Consider the following 26358-nt stretch of genomic DNA (forward strand, 5'->3'; position numbering starts at 1 on the left):
ACACTAAACTCCGAAACATACAAATGAACCAAATTAAAAAAAACACACACAAGACTAACGAAGGCTAGAATTTCCTGACTTGGGCAAAATGCGGCGGGGTTAAACATAATTTGTGAGATGTCAACCCTTCCCCTATACCTCTAACCAATGTAGAATAAACAAACACATAGCAATACGAAATCTATTTTAATCAGCATGCGATAGAGTAGCCCACAATGTTCAAAGGGAGACAATTATGTTGCGTTGTGAAAATGTAACTTTTCAAATAAATTTGATTAATATCTTTATTTACCTATAGATATTCTACATATTCAAAAAACAAAGAGCCTGAAACAAAAATGAATAAAAACGTTATTTCTGTATAAGGAACAGAGAAAACAAGAGTGTTTAATATTAGAATATGAAATGTATTACACATTTGTAGTAAAACTTTGAATGAACTAGATTCAGATGTCAAATTTGTTACGGAAATGTTCCGCAAATTACTGTACCTACTTTTTATCATTTCTCAAATTGTAAGACATTCCTCACAATACTAAGACTAATCCATAAATGAAAGGATAACTGAAATCACTATAAAGGAATTTCTTTATTAAAACCAACCAAGAAGTCATTTGAGCATTGACCATTTTACAATATTCTAAGTTTGTAACAATATGATTATCCCTTTCTTCGTGATAAAGTACGAGCGTTATACTCAGCCTTATAGTTAGAATATAGCAAAGTGATCTCGACCAATGAAATTGAAGGATTTGATGTTTCACATTCGTAAAGAATGAATGTATTGGTCGATTAATGATGCTTTACGCCGTATCTGCACAAAAGACTATATCGCATCGCAGGTGGGAGTAAATAATGTTCTTAGTAAGGCATTATCATTTAGGTTAAGACTATATATTATATGTACTTACAATTCAAAACAACGAATTTCTATAAATGTGTTACAACTGCTCCGATGCGCAATAATCAGCTTGGAATAATGATGGAAACTGACTAAGAATTAAATTTGAAACGAAAAAAAAAATCTAAATAAGGTTGACGTATACTGGTGCAGTAAAATTAGGAGCATTGATGTTATTATGTGAATATGTATATATAACTTTAAAACTACAATAAAAATAAACGATATCAAAGAAATGCAAAAAAGAGACTTTTTAAACTTAATTATAGTCTATTTCATTAGCTTGTACTCTTACCAAAACTCGCATTACTGGATCCGCATTTGGTAAGAATGGTAATTACTAATACCGATATTCTGATACAGTTAAACTGGAAGTTAAACTAACTTTTTAACCTCACATTAAATGCTTTTTATTTGAACATTTGAATTTTAGTTAATTGCGTACTATTTGATGGAAATATATATAGCTGCATGACATAAAATATTAATTTAGTTGTAACTTAGATTTTGAACTTGCTAACGCTCGTTCTAAATCATGAAAAAAGGGATTATCCATCCCATATATATATATATGTATAAGTGAGCTCAAATAATCATCAGAATGATGTGTAAATCAAAATATTGTCCTATGACACATTGTTCCCCAGGACAGAATTTCATGATTATTTATGTCGGACATTTCGCATATACATGCGTTTTAGTTCGTGAAGTCACCACTTCTCACCAATGCTCCAGAGAACTGGTTGTACCGCTCCGTTGCCCATAACTTCATTCCGGCAGTTCCCTGTACCCATACTTCGTCTCTTTTTACGAGCTTGAGGTAAACTGTCTGAGATGCTACTTCGTGCCTACTATCACCTGCTGTGTAAAGCCTGACTACCTGCTTGCCATTATGATAAAGGTTTGCGTGAATAGCGTTGTTATGGTGTCCCATTAAGCTGAACGAGATGCAATAAATACCGGTTATTGGAGCATGGAATATACCGGTAGTAGAACTGTATGCTTTACCAACATTTGTCACAATATTGTCATACTTTATTGGGTTATTTGTCAATGCATTTCCATTCGATGATATTGCCGTAAAAGCCACAAATTCATCTGGATTTATGTCTGCAAAAGTAAAATCTAGATTTAGTCAACAAGACTAAAGAGTAATCATCAAAGGTACAATGATTATATTTTTGAACGCAAGACGCATGATTCGTCTACACAACAGTTAAAAAAAACAAGTAGTTGTTACACCAGATTTATTTGTAAAGATATATATCTACTTCTTGCATTTTTCTAGAGACAAGGATTTACTATTAGCAAAAGAAATAATTACAAACCAATGTAAAATAAAATCGTTACATGGATGCTTTTTTTAAAACTATTTTTGGTAGTCACAAATACATCTGGTCTTCATCCTGGGCGATGTAGATCTTGATATATAATAGAGTCAATTGTAAATTAAATTGTTTAAACCGTTGGCTAAAATCTAGATGTCTGTTGTGGTTTTGATTTGTTGTTGAGTTGTTGTTCCATTACCCCTACACCTTCTTTTATTCCTATTTATTAAATCTCTGTTCAATAGAAATTCTTATATGATTTGCATATTTAGTAATTATTTACAAATACTTGAATGTGATTAGTCCGTTAAAATATTTTTCCTTGGTTTACACTTCGATCGATAGACAATTTTGCCAAAACTACTATCATAGCTGTTGAAAGTAATATGATGATGTCACTGTTATATATGAGGGTAGGAATGCCCTTTATCGTCAAGCGTCAAACGTCCGTTTTTCGCTACCGTTAGCGTCAAATGAGCTTTATTTTTTTTATCGTCATTCGTCAAATCTCATTTTGTAGCTACCGTTAGCGTCAAATAGAGTAAAATGTTTATCGTTAACGTTATTTTCACAAATATTTTATCGTCATTTGTCATGTGGGGTACCCCATTTGTACCCTCATATATTCATGCGCGATACACATGAATTGAATCCTGGGGATCTAAGAATACAATATTTACATATATACAAACAATACAAGCTTAAAAAAGCTTGAAGAAAAATAACAAACGCTTGCGGATGAGAATTATTTTGCTGACTCACAAACTTTTCATAAAAGTCCTCTTCGGTTCAGTTCAGGGGTTAATCGGTCCCAGTTTACGTATCAATAACATGTAGAAAAACATGATTTGTCCTATTGAAATGTGCGACAAATCATTTATAGTTCAAAATAAGTTTGAACTATTATTTTTTCAAATTGCAATTGTGTGGAATATGGTTCAGGTTAAAGAAAACTTACCCATGTTGCAGTTCAAATAAATTTCATACTTCTCATGATTTTTCTAATTACACTTGGACAGTGACACGTATAGTATGTTCTCTTGACGACCTGATACCTTTGCTAATGTTCAAACATACCAGCATGAGACAACAACAAAAAGTACGATACCAAATGACAATTAAAAAATCATAAATAGAAGAAATGTCACAGCTAAAGAGAAAAACGTTGAAAATGCAAACACCAGTATACAAAACAATACATATGAAACTTAAGACTGAGCAGTACGAAACCAAACAAAAAAACTGGTGGTGATTTCAGGTGCGGTTTTGGAAGTGGAAATACCGAGTTGTATACATGTTTAGTAATATTTTATGATTAACATCTATGAAAATAGATTTGTAAATAACTTCAATATTAAAAATTCATAATTTTATTTACTGATTATTTTGAGTTTAATAGCAATGGCAATTTTTTAGCCTTATCGTGTTTACCATATACGTTAATTTTTCAAAGTAAACAAATATCAACCGTTATGTTTAGAAAGATCAACTGTTTGTTGTCAAATATTTGCAGATTATTTGATCGTTTCCACAAAGACTTAAATTATGCTTATACTTCGATAAATGACAATTCACTGTTTTATAATTTAAAAAAATGACTTAGACTATGTACATGTAACTTGCCATCTGCATAAAAACACTCAAATTACAATGAAAATAACACTTTATAAATTTGGGATATCCAAAGCAGGTTTTGTGGGTTTTCTTCATCAAAAAGCGCTCAAGCCCCAAAATTTGAAAGGCAAAGATGTATAAATACTTCAATATGTGAGGAACTAGAGGACCAAAAAAATAACCAAATTAAAACTAAGATCAACTTTGCTTTTGGGACAATTGCTATTACCAAGGACGTATATTAAACAAGGATTCGTGTCTCTCGGTATCTCGTTAAAATATCGCAAATCGTGAGATTTGGATTTACTCACTACTACAATTATGCGCGCTTCAAATAAATATTTCCGGCTAGTTACGATAATGTAAACAACTAGAACTCCTACAGTCTCGATCTCATGACAGAAATTCTCTGTTTTGTTTTTAACTTTTGTTAATTATCTTCGATGTTCAAAAACAAAAGAAACAAATATAAAAAAATATTTTCTATCAAATATGTCTTACAGGGCCGTTAAAATCGTATAAATTTCAACGTTTTAACATTTTTATTATTGAATAGTAAATGTCTTCTAGAAACAATGATTGATTTGATTAACCCTTATTTAGTTGAGCATTTAACTTTGCATTCCTAATTCCTGTGATGATTTATAATTAATTATAATAAAGAATAAAGTAGTCCTGATTGTATGTTGTTCATTTAATGAGCTTGTGCGGTATCCTTTCTACTTTTTAACCGATTGTAAGTTGTTTATTTAATGAGCTTGTGTGGTTTCCTTTGTACTATTCAATTTAGAAAAGCTATGACCCAAACTACACTAAACGAGTCATTGTCTACTTTCAAAATGACCAAAGCTGATTTGAGAAAATTAATCTTGAGAAATATACACGAGTATGTAATAAAAAGAACGAGTTGCAATATCTGCTATTTACTTTTCGATTTGAACTCTATTAACATGTCAGATTTCTTATCTTGGGACACTGATCTTGATCTAGAACTATTGCTAGGGGAATATACAGAATATGACCCAAGTGATAGTGACAGTAGTATAGATTTCGCTGTGCCTAGTCCTAAAAAGAAAAAAACTGCCAACCCAACGGCAAAGGCGTCAGACATTTTGTATCAATGTCCAGTTAAGTGACAAGCCACTGAAAACCATCTCAGGCTTTAGAGGGCATACCTCAAAACAGCATGGTCAACAAATTCGGGCCAGTGACTTTCGTGTTACAAAAGGTGTTTCAGCAACACAATCATCAACATCTACTAGTTGTGAATCTTCACAGGTGTCAAAAGATACTTTTAGTAAAACTTTTTATACAGCACTGCCAACATCACTATGCAATATTGCAAATGACCCATTTGTTGTTAATCCACACGAGATTAAAGATTTATGTCATCAACTAGAAAACAATACCTCTGCTAAGGAATGTTTACATCAGGTTATTTACACCATTTTTGAAGAGTCAAACTCTAAACTGACACAAAGCAATGATAGAGAAAACATTTTTCGAAAACTTCATAAGGTTCGTTCGGATGTGTCCTTAAGACAGAAGTTTTTAGACCATTTTCCAACATGTTCAGAGAATGTACTTTCAATATTTTTGCAATTGATTTTTGAAGACATTATTGGTGAAATTATGGCACAGATGACCAAGGTGCAAAAAGACAACTCCGAAAAAGAGCAATCACACCTTAGTAGTAATGATCAGTCTATTCTCTTCTATATAGCAGGATATATTGTGTATTCGCTGCGTAAAAGATTTTCTAGGTATAGTGCGCATAAACTTGGTGTAATTTCAAACTTTACCATGACATCAGACAGTCAAAATTTTGTTACCCAATATAGCAAATGGTACAATATACAAGATCGTGGTGGTCTCCAAAAGCCATGTGACACTTTGTTTCTGCTAGTACGTGAGATGGAACTTATTGTACGCAAGTCTACTAGCTCAGTCTTAAGTGCAAATTCACTCTTAACTGAACCCTTGATGGAAAATATTATGGAAGGTTTCATGATCAAATACTATTGTAACATTCTAATGGCAAATGAAGAGGGTTCAATTGTTTCAGCTGTAACAGAAGACATTATCCGTTTATTTCTAAGGATACATGGTTTTGCTGTTACCCGACTTGAGCGTAATAAGACAAGCATATCATCCAAGTCTACCAAAAAGTCATCCTCAAGTTTGAGACAGGCCTTGAAAGACATAACCAAAAACTAATTAGCAGTAGTTAAAAATAAACTGTAAACAACTGTAGACTGAAGTGCTTTTACATGTATCAGGGAATTTTCTGGATTTTTATTTAAAGTCGTCTCCCCTGATCATTATATTTCAGTGTATTGATGTTCTTGTTATTTAAAGAATCTTCTCAAAGTACATTTCAGTGCTGCTATAAACTGTGTATCCTTGAATTGTTGATTTTGTGCTCATATCTACCTGATTATTTATATTAAAAGAATTAAAGTATTTATGTGTTTTTTTTTTATATACAGCTAAGACCATGACTATCAATTGTTGAATTGAGCTATAAGGTATTTCATCATTGGTAAACAATATACTTGTGTATTCGGTATAGAATGAGTATAGATAATGCTTTAGTTGTTGTTGTTGAGAACAGTTGGTCAAATTTGATTTTGTTAATTGTTTGGCAAGTTTGGTCTTTTACAGTAACCTATATACAGTATTGGTTTTGCTCATTGTTGACAGCTATACAGTAACCTTCGAATTCAGTTGTGAACATTTACATCATTTAGTCCGGTAAATAAAGAGTTGTATTCTTGGCAATTACATCACATCTCCTGTTTTTACTTGTAGCAGGTTTAAGACTGTTTTGTGAAAAATATGATTTATATTGTTCATATTCATCCTCCAGAGTCCTGCATGTACATGTACATGTGTCAGAAATATATACTAGAAACTTGTCATTGTTGTCACATAAAAGGCAGAAGTTGAAACTCAAAATAAAGCAATTTAGATTTAAATCTATTTATCTCAAACACGCAACATATATTACATATACTAGTATACACAACACAAATTACACACACAAAATCAGTAAATCAAGACATATTTAATAGATATATGTCCAAAGTATATGTACAAATAAAATCATATTATTATTATCCTCGCTAGTACTAATTACATTTTTTGTGTGAACATTTTTTCATTTTGATTAGCTGCTAAAAATAATCCTAAAAATAGCTGTTAAACGACTAAATAAACATTTCCATTTTAATATGAATCAATTTGTTTTTTACAACCAATTTTACTATAAAAAAATTATTTCTATGAAAAACATGTTTTATAAAAATTGTGTCCAGAAGTAGAACTTTATACAATATGTACACTATTTAAGATAAGATAAGATTTATTTTATTAAAGTGTGTAACTTTGAATTGTCCATTGTATCTATATATATATATATATATATACACAAGTCTAAATTGAAAACTACGTTCAAACCTATGATTGCTTTGGATAAAAAACCGCTATTTTTATACGTGTGCATGTAAAACAAATTTCGTTTTAGAAGGGTCTAAATACAGCACAAACAACATTTTCCAGAAGACCAAAAAAGTGAAAAAGTATATTTTAACAAAACGCATTTGACTAACAGGTCGAACAACTGATGTTCTTAAACCCTGCTGACTGCCACTGGCGATTGCCAAATAAATTGATAACAAAATGGATCTTAATATTAATTAAATACTAAACAGAAAACAATTAATATATATATACACATAAATTCATAAGAACCTACATGTATATTTAGGGACAAAAGTAAAGTTTTCCTATATTGGCACACTTCATATACATGTATATATCATAAATAATGAAATATTAGTAAACAAGAATTTAAAAGATCCACATCCAGAATATTGTATTTACTTTGAACTTTCATGTACTTTTAGCAATTCTTCATGAATACTGGTAAAATATGGGGAAACATTAAAATCTAAATTAAAACTATTCATAACTTTTTGAAGTTTGAAAAGAATTGCAATCATGACAATGTTACTAATGTACAACTAAAGCTTATCTCTTGGGTAACTTTGAATCGTCAATTACAAAACGGTTTTCGTCATTCTCTCGGTGGATATTCCCTCTCTTCGGAGCTAAAGCAACTGCTCCTACTGCACGCATTTGGTTCATCATGTGTCGAACCTCATACACTGTTGGGTTACTGTTGTCACCAACTCTATGACGGTAATGTCCAAACTCCTGTTCAAGAGGATCCTAATTAAAAGAGTGAGTGAGAACAAACTTAGCACCACTGTTTAATAAAAATTTCACACTTGCAACAATCGAATGCACACTTATTTTCAGTCCAGTAATAGTCTGATGACTAAGCAGCATCCCCTTCCGGTCTTTCAAAGTGAAATTTCCTACACGATTCATGACGGCTTGCTCCCATTCACTGAAGTAGTTCAGGAAATCCTCTTTTAACCACCTCAGTCTTTCATCATTTGAAGAATTGTAGGGATTCAAATCCGGATTTCGTTTGTTACGACCTTCGTACAGGCTTCGCACATTCAAACAGTCAAAAAACCGGTTCATAACCCTTATAAAGTTCACTGTCTCTGTGACATTGTCTCCATATATCATTTCCAATGCATTAGCTACAGTTGAACTCAAGACCTGTGCAGCAAAATTCACCTTCATGCACCCAAATGTTGACATGTCGATATGTTTTCTTGTTAATTTGGGACATGGGCTGTATAATGACAGTTCGCAATGCTGTTCGAATAAATTAAGCAAATGAAGCCAAGAAATGTCTTTACCGTCTTTCCACATTTTTCGAGTATTTTTATGAGAGAATGAATTGCAAAAACAGTTGCGTGTGGTTTTAATAAGATGGGGTACGTCCGAAATAAAATATATAACTCTGTTGTCAGATGAGTACGGGTTATCTGCATAGTGTACAAAGTCATTGTCCTCTCCGTGAAGTTTAAAAAATCTCCTGTTTGATGACGCACCGTCGCAAGTAATGAATAAAACCCTTAGGTCAACAAGGCTGGTCTCTAGAATGCGTACTGCCTTCCAAATAATGGGGTACAAAAAATCTGCTGTTATGCTAGTTGTTGGAAAACCGGCCAATGGGAACCGTAGGTCGCAAGTTACACCCCTCACCATTACAACAAGCATGTACTTGGCTATGTCTGAGTGTTCAGTTCCTTTAATACTCTTGTCAAGTTCCATCATCTGGTTACCAACTTTGTCTAAATTACAGTATCCTATTAATTCACCACTGTATTTGTCATATACCAATTCTGATTTAACCTGAATTTCATCAAAGAGTATTCCAACGTACTTTCGCCATGGCTCATCATTGTTATACATGCCCTTCTTTTCTGCCTCAGATTTCAATATATTTAAAACATCTGGTTGATAACCATTACCTGAAGAAAAAAAAATCTTTCAGTAAACCTACATTATAAACAGTCTTTAGTAATAAAAGGAAAAGTATATGTGACCTACATTTTAACGTATCAAGAGCAGTCTGCACCGTTAGCCACTAGTCGATGCCCCAGACTGGTAAATATTGATTTGGACTAGTGAAATTTTTCAAAATTTTGTATAGTCATAAATTGACAAGTTTTGATACTTAGTTTCCAGACTAGTAGATGTTGAAGTTTTTGGCACAGACTGCAAGAGAGGTAAAAATGGTAAATATCAAAACAAGACAGCAACCTAACAAATAGATTGACAAAAAAAAACAATACAAATCCTTCAACAACAGACAAATGTTCATACAATGCGCCACAACTCATCAGTATTTAATTTCATTTCTAACGGCATTCATAAAAACGCTATAGGATAATCATGATATATATATAATGTCAAAAATAATTGAATTGATTTATTTCTGTAGGTGAAATTGCAATTAAATTCAATCAGGTTTTGCTCAAATAAAAATAACCCAACAACAATACATACAATTTAACCTAGCCTAATTATAAGGGTGTCTTTTAAATGAAGTCTTGGAACTTGTACAAAAATGTACATGTGTACAAAAATGTACATGTATGTGTTAACTGAAATTCAAATGTATAAACATTTTGACATTGAATGACCTATAATGACTATAATGTATTTTGTGCTGTTTAGGGGGCTCACAAACATGTTTAACCCCATCACATTGTGCATGTGCCTGTCACACGTTAGGAGACTACATTCTAGTTCAATTGTTGTCTTTGGTCATACGTGTTCCTGTCTTACATCTTTGGTTAAAAGAATGATAAAGTACAAAAACAAAATGTAGGCTGTTAACTTTCTTCAGTCTTAATATTTGGGCCTTTAATTTCAAGCCCACTACATGTACATGTATCATGACTATATTGTTTGGGTTTTTCTCATTGATGAAGGCCATAACGTTACCTGTAATGGCTTGTATACATGTATTCAATAAAGCAATTTATAACTCATTATCATAATCATGATACATGTATATAATAACCATTTCTTTTCATTTTTAAGGGGATGCATTATTATCTATAGCTATTTTTTTATATATATATTTTAGGACTAAATTCTTAATTTGACTTTTTCTTCCATTTATTATCTGTTCGATTGACCCTATACATTGTAGAGGCAGAACCCCCAACATATCTGTACATGTCTAATAAATATATGCGTAACTGACTTACCACATTTAGTGTAGTGAGAGTAATCAAACAAAGTCCTGGCACTTGGTAAAGTGATAAACCCAGAGTCTCTCAAAGCATCATATGCAGCACTGGACTTCTGTCGAAGATACAAGCACCATCTAATTATCATGGGATGCCATCTCATTCCTTTAGCTGATTTCACGTTAACACTTTTAAATTGTTCACTCCAAAAAAGTCTTTGAAAGCAATTGGAATCTGGGAAGGCTTTCTCCATTTCGGTTGAACATAAAGCCATAGCATCTCTCATCTCAATGGACTGACATGCACTTAGAGTCACACCACTTCCTGATAAATCCTGTTGAAACTGTCTTTGAGTTTGGGCAATCTGGTTTTGCAAACTGGTGATGACATTTCTCTGCTGTGAAATTTTACCAATGAGCTCATCTCGTGACATGTTGCAATGCTTATAGTTCCTTGAAATGTAATTTGGAGTGCTGCCATCAGAAAACCTTTTTTTTTCTTCAAGTCTGTGTTTTCTGCTTATAAGAATGCGTCGTAGACGAGTACACGGTGAGCATCTGTTTCCTTGCACTAGTAACAAACAACTGACATTGCGAACTGTTGAAGAGTAATTAACAGTCCCTTTAACTGCACCAAAATCTTGTTCTTTAAAACCTCGACAACTCTGTGCATCTGTGGCATGCTCTATGGAGCTCCCAAATGGAGTAATATCTAGAAACTCTTGCTCGTGGTTTCCACTACAAACAGTATAACTCCTTAATTTAGATAATAGTCTCTCAATGCTTGTTATGTTGTCATACACACTTGGCAATCCTAACCAGATGTCATGTTCTCTACTTAGTTTGATGCCGTGAACATATACCTTAGCTGAAAAATCTCTGTTGATTATGATATTTAATTTAACATACACACTTTTCGATGACGGATAATGTTCTATAATTTGCAAGTTGTCACTGGCAGCAGAATTATACACATACGGAGAAGTTAGACTAGTACAAACAGTCTTTTTCAATGCCTCGTAACGGTCTTCTGAAACTACATGTATTACACACTCTTCTTGGCATTCAAGTTCAATATGTTGATCAATAACCACATCTATTTCTTCATCTAAACAAAGTTCTGCCACTGTCTGGTTATCAGACAAATATGAATGATCCAAAGAGACTGAATCCACACTGGTGCATATAAGCTCTTCTGTTTCAGATGGCAAAAGATCTTCATCATGTGCAAGGTCTGGCGGAATTGCATGTATTTCAGTTTGCCCTTTGTCTAATTTTAATTTGCCAGTTCCACGTCTTTTCCTGTGATATGGCACATTCTGCCTTTTCTTCCTTTTAGGCATTCTATAAAATAATGAAGACAGAAATTAATTAACAGCTGGAAAACCCCTTTTTTTTAATGAATAAAACCACCACAACTCGGAAACGTCGAATCTAAAATTTATAAAAAACAAAAGGGAGCTCACGTCAATAGATATAAACAATTCACCAAAGTGTAATCTAAATTGGTTAAAGCGTTTTTTGAGTCAATGTCCGACATGTTGACAACAGACAACGTTATACCAAAAATTAATACGGGCATATAAAAACTATTTGTATTATTTAAATTATAATTTTTGCAAGCATGACATTTTAACATGACAATGAATGTTAAGATTTATTGATAATTTCACTTTAATCATTTGATTAAAGCAAACAATTAGTTACCACTAACAATGACCAAAACATGTACATGTGAACCTGGAATAATATTTCATATCAAATCATATTTTATAACAAATTCAGTGTGTCACACAGTGTGTTAACTTTGACATGTATGCCAAATGCTTGTTTCAAAATGATTTTAGCAAGTGCTGGTACAAAAAAATGTACATTGATACTTGGGAATTGAAGTTGAACTGATATTGTGATCACCTGCTTCTGAAGTGTCTGAGTATTGCATATGAATGTTAAGTCTGTAGATGTTGTTTTAAACATTGATATTTCCAGCTCCTGTAATTATCACTTTATTACATTGTATGTTGACCTTGACACTTCAGAGAAGCTGCATGCTAAAACCTATTATGCAACCCCGACCGCACTGATAATTGTTTCTTATCATGATTTTTTTTTTACATTTTTGATATATCAGGGATTTTCAATTTGGTACATTCATCATAAATTATTAATTAATAATATTACTATTTATATTTGGTCGTGCAACTTGAACATCATGCGCTTAAACATGTACATTTCACTTCACAATGTTTTATACAAACATAATTTTTTCAATCCCTAATTAATGACCACTGTAACTTTTATTAATTAAGTATGTTTTATAGATTAGACTGTTGGTTTTCCCGTTTGAATGGTTTTACACTAGTAACTTTTGGGGCCCTTTATAATAAAGCTTGCTGTTCCGTGTGAGCCAAGGCTCCGTGTTGAAGGCCGTACCTTGACCTATAATGGTTTACTTTTATAAATTGTTACTTGGATTGAGAGTTGTCTCATTGGCACTCATACAACATCTTCCTATATCTATTTGATAAATAATCTTGGCTTTAGCATATATTTAAAAAGATTATATAAAACCATACCTGAATATTTAATACTTCTTAGTCAATGGCAAGGCAATCAGTTTAGTAAAATTGGTCAATGAAAACACCTTAGAACCTGTAAAAAACAAATGGAAACATTGAGGAGTACATAAAATACAAAGGGTTTAATTTCATGATTAAAAATTACCATGGAAAAAAATCCAACTTAATTTACATAATCAATTAAAATGTATCATTTCAATCTTGTTTTGAATAAATTTGATAGTAAGAATGGTTTAGTTAGCTTTCAATTAATACATGTTGAAATTGATTTATCAAAATGATTTTAGAATATTATCCTCGTCTTGTTTGTTGCTCTAATACCAGAGCCATGAAACCAGACTTTGTATTGAGTATCTGAAATTTGCATGAATCATGCCTTCAATTCGTGGCTATGCACATGACCCGATTTCAGGTTTTTCATGTTGAGACTGTGCAATTTCCCCCTAATTTTTTTTAGAAGACAGCTTTTTATTATATTAAAATTACATTATAAACTTTAAAAATTCTGATTCCATTGACATTTGTTTAATACTAAAAAATAGCTTTGCGTAGACAACTGAGACAGAACAGTGGCGGATCTAGACAGGGGGTTCCGGGGGTTGGAATCCCCTTTTTTTGGACGATCAATATATTTGAATGGGGAACATATAGTTGGAACCCCCCTTTATCCTGGGTTGGAAACCCACCCTTTTTTAAAATGGCTGGATACGCCCCTGACAACTGAGACAGAAGTATAAGACAAATCATAAAATATGTATGCTTTTCTGCCATATAGGAGGCTTAATTTTGCTCAGCATGCTCAAAAACATGTAAGGAACAGAAGACCTTTAAAGTAATTTTTGTTTACTCTTCCGATATTGACTCTTCAGCTGCAAATTAACTGTATTGCCTTGGTTCAGTCATTTTGAGAAAGAAAAAATGAAAATTAATTTAAGCAAAGAAAGGTTCAATATCTAATTAACTCTCCAATATAGGAAGCTCATTTTTTCTCTGCAAGTGTAAATATATCTATTGAATGGAAAAAAAATACTTTAATGCATTTTTCTGCAACGTGCATTAACCATATACCTGCAAACTAGCAGCTCTGCTCTGATAGGTAGATATAATGAAACAAAATAGAGCTGTTAAAAATTAGTTAATTTTGAAGCTCAATATCTAATCAAATTCTCAACATAGGAAGCTTAAATTTTATATGCAAGTGTAAAAATGTCTAAGAAATGGAAAACAATAATGCAATATGTGATTGTGTAGCATATCAACAATATAGCTGCAAAATAGCATCTCTGCTCTGATTGGTAAACATTTTGACCAAAAAAATGGAGGGGGAGAAATAACTTCAATATTTGACTAACCTCTCAACAAAAGAAGTTGGAACTTGCTATGCAAACGTAAAAATATAAAAGGAAAAGAACTCGTTTAATTTAGAGCGTCTTTTAAACCAAAAACGAAAATTTAGCTGCAAAAATACAAGGCCATTCTCCATGTAAGTCGCCATTTTGTTTACCGAAAAGGGCTGTTTTATATGTTATATTACACGTGAAATACACACCAAAAGACACTCTGTTTTCATATGCAAACGTAAATGGTATCTAAAACTTGTAATCAAATACTTTTGTAGAAGTAAATGCAATAAAATTTAATGATTTCAACGCAACATGACAGGGTCATGCAACTCGAACCCAGCATCATGGGCAGCATCTGGCATCCATACTGTTGATCACTTATTATGATGTTTATAAGTGTCTTATGATGTTTTTGTAGTGAAATATCATTAAATACCATAAAATAACTTCTACTTAATCAGTTTTTAATTATTCATATAATGTTTTTATACTTACAAATTGATGTAGAAATCTCGAAGCGGCACTTCCCGCTGAAGCTTTCTGCAAGATCTCGTGATTTCTCGTAGCACGCGGTATTTCTCGGATGCTATCAAGGCGGTATAGGGACTTTCCTATCCTTCTAATATACGTCCTTGTTTGTTAGTTATACGTCCTTGCTATTACAAAGTGAAAATTTCAAACATTACCGTCACATTTCAAAACGTGACTTGAAAATCGATATGATTTTAAGCTAAAGAAAAGGGTTTTTTACAAAATAATCGGGTTACACTAATGTCCTGACAATGTCCTGACAATGTCCTGACAAAGTCCTGACGGATATGAAAATGCTAATTACGTTTTCATTATTTAAAGGATTTACTTTAAATTTGGAACCAAGCAAGATGACAACATTAATTTATTAAATAAAAGAAAAAAAATTAAAAAAAATATTTTTAAGAGTTAGAAAACTTGACCTGACCAACTTCGACTTTGAAATCACTAATGTCCTGACCGATATGAAACGGCTTAATACTTTTTTATTATTCACAGGATAGACTTCAAATTCGATATCAAGGAAGATTAAAACATTTAATCCAAAAATATAAGAAAAAATGCAAAAAAAATAATTTTTAGAGTTAGAAAACTTGACCTGACCAACTACGACTTTGCCGCGATTAATGTCCGGACCGATATAAAACTGCTAATTTCCTTTTTTTCTTTGGAAGGATTGACTTCAAATTTGACACCAGACAAGAAAGTAATATTGATTTAATACTTATTTGAAAAGAATTGGGAAAAAAATACTTTAAGGGTAAAAAAACTTGACCTGACCAACATCGACTTTGTCGTGACTAATGTCCTGACCGATATAAAAGTGCTAATACTTGTAACATTGTTGGTATGATTGAGTTCTTATTTGAAACCAAGTCAAATTATAACGTTTTCTTTTTAATACTTTTTATAAAGTAATTGGAAAACAATATTTCATACGAAATATAAACTTGACCTAACCACCTTCAATTTATTAAACTTAATACACAAACAAAAACGTTTTTAGTTCTTACCTTATATTGTCATTGAATTTATATTTATCTTATCCATAAAACACAACATCCAAAGCAAATAAATTTTGTTAAATGAAAAGATAGGGGAAATATGAGTACAAGTTGCTGACTGTGAGTATTGTTTACCCCTCATCACAACTCTACTTCATTTGATTTGATTAATAAGTGTGACTAATGAAACTAATTATTGAATTATTAAACCCAATTAAATAATTATAAAAGTGAAATGTAATTAGTTACCTACATTAATGATTTTAATAACTAAGTAAATGGAAAGGTTTTTTCTTCTTGATGTAACAATTAAATAAAAAAAAACTGTATAAAAGTAAACGCAAAGGAAGGTGATATGAACCATTAAAATAAAATCACACCTATATTAATTACTATAATCACAAATTGGAATGTTTTCTTTCCTATCTGATTATTTATTTTTTGTTTATCTAGTTATTGAGTGATTATACATGTCATATAATGGCAGGAAATGAGATTCGTATTGTTTAAAAACGATGTATATACAAGCATATAAATTACAATTATGTTAGAATCACAAAGAAATAAAATAAATTAATACACACAATTTTCACTAACAGAAAAAAAGAAGACATTCAATTAAATTGAGTTCAATAAAGATAAATGGAAAAGAACAATTTAGTCACGATTACCTACCACAATGAAAAACGTTCATATCTAATATATAGGAGTTAACACAATACAATACAACACAACACAACACAACACAACACAACACAACACAATACAATACAATACAATACAATACAATACAATACAATACAATACAATACAATACAATACAATACAATACAATACAATACAATACAATACAATACAATACAATACAATACAATACAATACAATACAATACAATACAATACAATACAATACAATACAATACAATACAATACAATACAATACAATACAATACAATACAATACAATACAATGTTCAAGCATCGCGATGTTCATCACAGTACCAATCTTCTGAAACTCCTGAACATGTCTGATGAACCCACTTAGTACAGCTGATCCGTCCTCTTTTCGCTTCACATCCAATCATGTTCTCAAAAACATCTGGTTTACCACACTGACAACTACACTCAATTCTTCTGGCAAAAATCCTAACAAAGTCTGTACTTGATGTTGTATTTTGAGGAAATGGTGTAAAATGTCCTTTTTCCAAACACGATATTAAATGTGGTCGCATGTATTTCTCAATAAACTTCGTACGTCTTTGAGTGCTAGTAACTGTAGTTTGGTATTGAGTAGCCGAGCTCTCTGGTTGAGTTCCGTTAGGAAGTTGGTGCGCAGAAGTGCCCCTGGGAATTGGTTGTCGGCTCTAGGTAGGACTCCAGATATGATGATGTCTGCTGTTGGGTTGCTGTGCCAAATGTCTGATGTCAGTTGTTGGTATTTCCTGAGTAGAGTCTTTACTGATGAACCACGGGAGAGGTCGTTGGCGCCAACGTGAAGTACCACGGTGTTGTAGTTGTCGATGGTTGGTTGGTTGTAGTTCGTTGAACATCTGGTCAATACGAAAACCTGAATAAGAAAGCACATTAGTTTCAGATAAAGATAAATATTGATTAAAATACTTGGCCTGGGAATGGCCAGCAATCAGCACTGGAAATGAAGACATGATTAGAATCAAGTAATATGTAACAAAAGCACAAAAAATATATTTACAATTTTCTACAATTAATTACACTAAACAAAAGCAAGGAGATTTATATACAAAGAAAAATAGCACTAAAGCAATATATCAATTCGAATAAAAAGCACTGAGGTTGTATGTATTAGAGCACTATGAAAACTTTTGAAAGAGACTAAAAATATGTATTATATTTATAACTGTAAGTAACTAATGTTCACTTTTAAAAAGCAATCACCAAAGCTTGTAGAAGCCCATAAATACCAATGTATTGTTTATCATAAATTATCAGTCTTAATAATAGCTGGTCACAGTTCACGTTCATAATTAATTAATTGGATTAACAAGTAGGTGATTAATCTAATCATAACAAGCCCCTAATCAGATAAACAATTAGAGCAATAACAGAAAGTTAACATGCATAAACAATACTCACATTCAGCAACTGGTTCTAATATTTCTCTTTCGTTTCATTTCAACAGTATCTTTCTGCGTTCAATGTTGTAATATCATTGTGATCGGATATTTTCAATTTCAATAATTTAAGGTAAGAGGTTAACATTTTCTTTCAGTTAGAAAATTGATCAGGACAAGTTCGACAATGTCAGGTCAATATATTTTTACCCTTGCAATACTTGTTCACATTTTTTTCTTTTTGTCATTTAAATATTTAATAAAATATTGATATTTATCAAACTTAAAGACATTTATTTAAGAAATATACATAGTCTTTCTATTTTTTAAACGAACATGTCTTTTTTTGGTGAATAGCCTATGTTGGTCAGGTCAAGTTTTTTGGTCTTTTGAATATTTGCTTTCTTTTCATTTCTTTTTATTTCTTTGTTAAATGTCGAAATCTTCCTTGCTACTAAATTTGAAGTTAATCCTTCCAAAGATAAAAAAGAAATTAGCAGTTTTATATCGGTCCGGACATTAGTCGCGGCAAAATCGTATTGGTCAGGTCAAGTTTTCTAACTCTAAAAATTATTTTTTTTTCATTTTTTTCTTATATTTTTGGATTAAATGTTTTAATCTTCCTTGATATCGAATTTGAAGTCTATCCTGTGAATAATAAAAAAGTATTTAGCCGTTTCATATCGGTCAGGACATTAGTGATTTCAAAGTCGAAGTTGGTCAGGTCAAGTTTTCTAACTCTTAAAAATATTTTTTTTAATATTTTTTCTTTTATTTATTAGATTAATGTTGTCATCTTGCTTGGTTCCAAATTTAAAGTAAATCCTTTATATAATGAAAACGTAATTAGCATTTTCATATCCGTCAGGACTTTGTCAGGACATTGTCAGGACATTGTCAGGACATTAGTGTAACCCAAAATAATCGGCTAAATCGTTGTGTAGTGGTAGTCATTTATCATTATCCGTTTAAGCAAGAATGAAAAGATTGTAACTGCTGGGTTAGGTATGTATATATAAAAAATGTGTACTTCTTAACATGTTTAGAAGTCAACATAAAGGTTGACAAAAACAGAAACAGATAGTCAAGTGGCAGTGAGCGTTCTACATAATTTGCTTTTTTTTTTTAAATTCACAGTAAAACTACACTATGTTAAAATACATATACATGTGGCCCATAAATAGTCTAGTGGCACTTCCATTCAACTAGAGGCTCTAAAGATCCTGTGTCGCTCACCTAGATCTATGTGCATATTCAACAAAGGACACTCTCCAACATTGTAGACGAGAATAGAATTCATGACAAAAATCTCTTTTTTTGTTGATCTTTATTGCTGATCCTTTTGTCTGTTTAGTTTCTTTCTATCTTCTTTAGTTTTTTGCTCAAAACACAAAAGAGGGTAAAAAAAATCCTCATTTAAGGGCAATCACTCCTATAAAGAATGACATAAAATTGAGAATGGAAATGGGGAATGTGTCAAAGAGACAACAGCCCGACCAAAGAGCAGAAAACAGCCGAAGGCCACTAATGGGCCTTCAACACAGCGAAAAAATCCCGCACCCGGAGGTCACTGATCACAGTCTACAAACTATATCGGTAAAATTTGACTTGTTTGTAGATCTTGCTTTGCTGATCATTTTTGTTATTTAAAGTTCTATTTATCTATAATACTTTTTATCATATAAAGCAAAACGCAAAACAAAATGGTAAAACTCGGCATTAAAGGGCAATAACTCCAATAAGGAGTCGTCAGACGATTTCCTCCATTTGTCTGAATTGAAGATCTTGTCTTGCTGGTCTCTTTTGCTTATTCAAGTTTCTATCTATCTATTATAATGTTTAAGATATAAGGCCAAAACGCAAAAACTTCATTGCCAAGAATTAGTCCGGTTTAAGGGAAGTAATCCCATCTTATCGATAAATTCATTCCAAGTACTGATAACTCGAGTATCAGTTGTTATCTATGCCATCCCAGCGTGTGTGGTTAATAGCGATGTCTGGCAATTAGCACCTTGTACTTTTTGTCTCTTATCATAATAAATTCATAACAAATTTGCTTTCAGTTTTGATACGTTTACTAAATGTTACAATTTTCTTCTATTTTAAATTTTAGATTCATTTCTTTTTAAACCTTTTTCATGAAGGAGTGAGTGTGTTTTTTTTTTGTGCATAAGTGTGTCTTTGTTCTAATATCACTAAATATTTCGTTTGTAATATCAAGGAGGTTATATGATATCATATAAACTCCTTGGTAATATTTATAAGTCTGTTTTTTCTCATAACTTGAATCTTTGATTAAGGTCTGGTTACTAGTATTTAAAAGAAAAACTAAGGATATAGGGTATCCATCCATGACACAAAATCAGTACATGCACAGCAAAACAATACACAATAAGCAAAGGAACGGCGCTTGAATTGCTGTTCTTCATCTCAAATTTAAGTTTGTTTTATAGTTATAGCGCTTAATTCTATGTCTTACCCAATAAATCATGCTGTCTCCCCGGGGCAATAGACAGCAAAATAGGCACTTCACAAGCATTGTATAGTTGTGTTTTGAGTTATGATTAAAAGATGATGCGTGCGTCAATGTGACTGCAACCCAACGCCAAAAATAACCAAAAGACATCTAGAGGGCAACATACAGTCAACACTAGTCTTATACAATATTCCCGTCTCTATTTAGTCCCAAGTCAATAAAAATTGCAAAATAAATTAACAAAAACAATCAATAAACCAAATCTACCGCTAAATATAAATAACGAAAAACATAAAAGTACAATATTTAATACAGTTTTCAAACTTTCAATAACTTTTAAGCCTCTGCACTTATTGAATATGCAAAATCTACTTAGATGTATGATTTTTTATTAGTTATTATTGGCTTGGAACTAGCTGTCAGTAACTGCGAGTACTTTCAGATCTGTCCTCATTGTCTTTTTTGTCGTATACATACCCTGCCACGTCCGGTCTGTGTTTTTATTATTTTTTTTCTTTCAGCTTTGTATCGGTTTGATGAATTAAGTCCTTTTCAACTGAGTTGTATAGTTCTTATGTTGTTCTGTCACACCACTGTCTCAGGTTAGGGGGGGCATTCTGTATGTGCCTGTCCCAAGTCAGGAGCCAGTAATTCAGTGGTTGTCGTGTTTCTGTATATCATATGTGTTTTTCGTTCATTGTTTTGTACATAAATCAGGCACTTAGTTTTTCTCGTTTGAATTCTAAGTTTTACATTTGTTATTTCGGGGCCTGTTATAGCTGACTATGCGGTATGGGTTTTGCTAATTGTTGAAGGCTGTACGCTGACCTATAGTTGTTAACGTCTTTGTCACTTGGTCTCTGGTGGAGAGTTGTCTAATTGGCTATCATACCACATCTTCTTTTTTTTATATTGAAAGGATTGTGGGAAACAATAGAAGTCCGGACAATACGGTTCCACCAATTCTGTAGATCATAAATTAGAAGCCTATAGTGCCGGTCATAAGCCATGAAAGCCATGATCTTCCGTTAATTGATTAGAAATGATAAATCATCTTTTATATTCTTATTTTTGATGGTGCAGCAGTCTGCTGGGTCTTTCTTATAAAAAGAGACTGAAGATACCAAGGGGACATTCAAAACTCATAAGTCGGAGAAAGTTATGAAAACTGACAACGCCTTTATTGGCTAACAAGGTGTAAATTAGTTGAAATATTAAAGAAAATTTACATACAAAACGTTACATCAGATAGAGAGAAAAAAAAGGGGGGGTCTATGCCAATATCGCCAATAAGAGAATTGTTTTGTGGACAAAATAATTTCACAATTTGTATTTAAATAAATAATTTTTATAATGGACAACACACGCTTATTGAATAAACGAGTTATGTTTCCACACCAAACAGTCTTTATTATGCATAATAGAGAAATAAAAATAAACTCACATTGATGCACAATTAATGATTTGGTGCTTAGAAAATTTAATTATAACAAAAGGTGTCAACATTGTATCGATCTACTACTGGTTGGTAAAATTTGTCATCAAAGAGCAATAACTCTAATAAGGAGTCAACTAACGATTTCGTCAATGCAGACTTATTTGTAGAACTTGTCTTGTTGATCATTTTTTGCAATTTAAAGTTTCTCTTTATCTTTTATAGTTTTCAAGATAATAGGCAAAAATAAAATTTATCATTTAAGGGATATAACTCCTATAAGAAGTCCCATGACAGTTTTGACTTAAATGATCAATTGGTAGAACTCAACATTCTGAACATTTTTTGCCCTAGTCAGATTTTCTCTTTTTATAACGGTTTTCAAAATAATAGACACAACTTGCATTTTACCCCTATGTTATATTTTTAGCCATGTCGGCCATTTGGTTGGCAGGTGGGGTCATCGGACACATTTTTGAACTAGATACCCTAATGATGATTCTGGCCAAGTATTATAAAATTTGGTCAGTAGTTTCAGAGGAGAAGATTTTTGTAAAAGTTAACGGACGACGGACAACCGACGACAGACGCTTAAGTGATGGGAAAAGCTCACTTGGCCATTTGGTCCAGCTGAGCTAAAAATCAACTATCTATAATATATCATTTGTATAAAAAGATAGTAATGGCATGTTTGATTTTTTTTTCAATTTCACAGTAAAACTAAAGCTATGTTAATTTCTCAAAATACAGATTTAGTTGGTGCATATCCTTCATACATTATTAAAGTGCTTAACCTGATGAACGGATTAAATTCCTTACGAATGTTTTAATAAAATTATCGTTATCATCACTTTATTTTTATGTAACATTATAATAATATTTTTCAAAGTATATTTACTACTCCCGGTCCATACAAATTGCTTGAGTTTCCTTTCATACAGTTTCATAGAACATACTTTTTCTGTGTAATAAATTCCAGCATGGAAGACCACACTCAGATATCATTGTACTCTAATCAAGGCATTCAGAACAATTATTTCATTTCTTATATTGAGTGATAGAATCTGTGTTTTTTAAATATTTTAAATGAAAACCACGAATTTTAAAAGTAAGATATATAAAAATCATTATGTAAACAAGTTACCTACAATTTTTAAATTTTGAACAGAAAACGGTATTCCAAAAAAGCCGGTGGCACTTAATTATTGTTGCTAATTTCTTGATATAACACAATGAAAGCTTACCATTGTGTTCATCCATGCATAGTAACTTAGTACACAGAAAAACTATGTACTATGAAAATTAGAAGTGAAATTAAAGCAATTTGATTGGAAGAACAGTTGTAAATATATGTTCTAAGGCAAAGTTTTTAAATTGCTTTTAAAAAAGACGTCGTTCAACTTAATTGAATTTTTATTGTAGCTTTGATCCTTTTACGTACGGTTATGATTTGAACTAAACAGATTATGAGTACAATACATCTTCTTTTTCGGTGAGATTGGGAGGGGGATTTTTGTTGTTATTGAGCACGGGACATATTGTCGTGGAAAAGAGACATATCCATACTACATTCTGTTGTCGTCGTCGGCGGCGTAAACATTTATAGGTTCAGCCTGTACTTCAAGTTTTTTAAACATCAATAACTTTTTCAAACTTTCATGGAATTGGATGAAACTTAAACAAAAGCTTTTCATGGATTAAAATGCAGTATCAAGAGCAAAATCTTGAAAATTTTTAATCTATTTTTCCGTATTTTACTTTTGAAAGGACTAAGTTTTTTGGCAGTTAACATTTAAAGCAGTCTGTGGTTAAAGTTTTTTATGGCATCAATCACTTTGTCAAAACTTCATAGAATTTTATGAAACTTTGCCAGAAGCTTTCTTTATGATTAAGAGATAATGTTTGATGCAAAATTTTGAAAATTGTTTTTTTTTTCTCAAAATTTTACTGATCAATTGACATCTTTTGCAGGTATATGGGCAATAGCTGCCAAATTTATGCCCGCCGAATTTATTCAAACTCTCAAATTTTATTTAATATATGCTTAAACGTAATTAAGAACTACATAAGTTCAATAGACCATGCACAGTGTCTGGGATCGTTATAAAGTATCAACATTTCGTGTGTATTCCTAACTGGACGCCATGTAATTAACTACCGACATTCGAATTTTACTTAAGGATCTTGTTTTTGACTTTTTGTCAAATATTCGGAATCCTCTAGTTTTATCCATGTAGTGCCAATAAAAATTTTGCTCGCTAACCCCTACTTTTCTTTTCATAATTTTATAACATATAGTTTAAAAAGCCATTTTTGAAAATCTTATAAAATCCTTGTTATTTTTTAATAGTTTTTGAAAGAAAAAATGTGCCAATGTTTAATGTATGAAAAGTCTAGCGAGAATCATTTCCCGCCAAATTTTCAATTGATTATATCTCAAAAACAATGACACGGACCTTCCATTTTTTTCTGCTTTTTAAGTTCCTTTGTTTATATACTATCAAATTATTACAGTCTTTCAAAACGCTTGTTATTTGGAAACAGAGGAGCGAACATCCTTAAAAATGAACTCAATTTTTGGCTTGACTAGTCAACTTGATACTTTTTCTCTGGCAGCTGCAAAAGTATGAGAGACATTGGGTTTCGGGAAAAGCTTCACCATATAACTAATTAATTGTTCGATTTTAAATTTCTAGAAAAAATGTTTCAGAAAGGACGTAAAAAAAGTTTGCTTCTATCGAAATTAGTATATATATATGTATATAACATGTATTGAAAAAATCGAGTGTTTAGATTAAGTTGAAAAAAAATACCAAGAAATAAAAACATGACACCGCAAAAATAAATGATTGGTGATTAATATATAGTCTTGTTAACTGACCGTGCATTTAACCCACAAATAAACTCTACCTTGTGATTCACAGCAACAGGTTGTTTTTTGCACTCCACACACATCTGCATTTACGACAGCAACGACGATCAACAGAAATATTTGCACAGATATCATGGTGTTAAAAAGTACAAGAAGTATCCGCTAGCAACTCAATAGAAATTGCAGAAACAATGAAGCATGTTTATATATATACATATATATATAATGTCTGTAAATGTCCTTGATCTTTAATTTACCACGCAAAAATAAACTTTAAGGATTAAATCAACGGTTTCCTAAAACATTCACTTTTTGTAATTACAGCTGTGAACTGCAAAACGAACTTATTATAAAAACACTTTGAAGTTAATTGGAGTTAATATATTAATCTAAATGGAAAGATTTCACCCATTTGCCGCCAGTTCGTATCTCTCTTTTTATTTCTTCCATTATATATTCCTCAATTGATATCCTAGTGGATAATTTCTCATTTGCAGCTGCGTATACTTAAGCGCGTAGTGGAACAATACTATATATAACGAATTGAATCCGATTTATAATATTTCTACGCGGAAAAAAGAATAAAACTAGTGAATTTTTCATTTTTTAGAATAGATCAGAATATGGTAGTTATTTTGGATATTCTAGCCTATCAGCTAAATTTTTAAAACCATTGCTGGTTGTTCTTGTTAATCTATTTTCCCCCAAATGAGTGGCATGCCACTGTGACGAAGTCATTTATACATTGCAATAAGGAGATATCAAACTAAATACAAGAAGTTTAACGGTTTAAACGAAACATAGAATTAAAAAAAACTAGCGGACAGTAACTAAACGAGACAAATTAAAAGGAACCAAGTGCAATCTATAAAAAAAAACATACAAAAACTAACACACACACACACACACACATACAAAATTCGGCTCGGTTGACAATAGTTTTCTCGGGGTAACAATCTGCTATATCACCATCTCAGTTGTAATTTGTATAGTAATGCAATTAGATAAATATGGATTCTACCACTGCATCGAATATGATACGATATTTCTACACACGAGACAGTTATTTTTTTTCAAATGTTAAACGCAAGGCTTGTCGACCGTTTGAAACATTTAAATTTAACTGTCCAGATTGGAAAAATATCGTGTGCACGAGATACTGTGGTGGAAAGTGTTTCTCTAATGTTTTCGGCGATATGCAGGAAGTTGTTTACCAATCTTTTCCAATAAATTGCAGAGATATGTGGTCTTTCTTTTTGACGTCATCCGAATTTGTCGCCTTTTGCAGTGACGTCAAGATAGCAAATTCAAAGGAAAGCAAAACATTTGACGTCAAAATTGAATATTGACTTACGAAGAACTGAGGTCAAACAAATCATATGATGATTATAAAAAATATATGCAACCGGTCAAGGAAAGTAGTAATCGACTAAAGATTAGAACAGACTGAATATAACCCTTACTGATAGTCATGAGACCATTACGCTTGGCAAATTTTGTGTTCAAACGTTGCTTGGTGTCTTTAATTGATAATGTATATCGGTTTACTGGTAATTACAGCT

At 32.0% G+C, this 26358-nt stretch overlaps 1 protein-coding gene across 1 annotated transcript; it reads right to left on the bottom strand.

The window, feature by feature from the left end:
* Positions 1-167: 167 nt before the first annotated feature.
* Positions 168-25000, bottom strand: LOC127701360 (complement C1q tumor necrosis factor-related protein 3-like). The gene is made up of 2 exons (XM_052205255.1): positions 24835-25000; positions 168-2011 (listed from the first exon to the last, which is right to left on the bottom strand). Exons 1-2 carry the CDS (start codon positions 24929-24931, stop codon positions 1599-1601), a joined length of 510 nt encoding a protein of 169 aa, XP_052061215.1. The 5' UTR covers positions 24932-25000; the 3' UTR covers positions 168-1598.
* Positions 25001-26358: the final 1358 nt, after the last annotated feature.

Source organism: Mytilus californianus, unplaced genomic scaffold, assembly GCF_021869535.1.
Source record: "Mytilus californianus isolate M0D057914Y unplaced genomic scaffold, xbMytCali1.0.p SCAF_5, whole genome shotgun sequence".
Taxonomy (NCBI): Eukaryota; Metazoa; Mollusca; class Bivalvia; order Mytilida; family Mytilidae; genus Mytilus; species Mytilus californianus.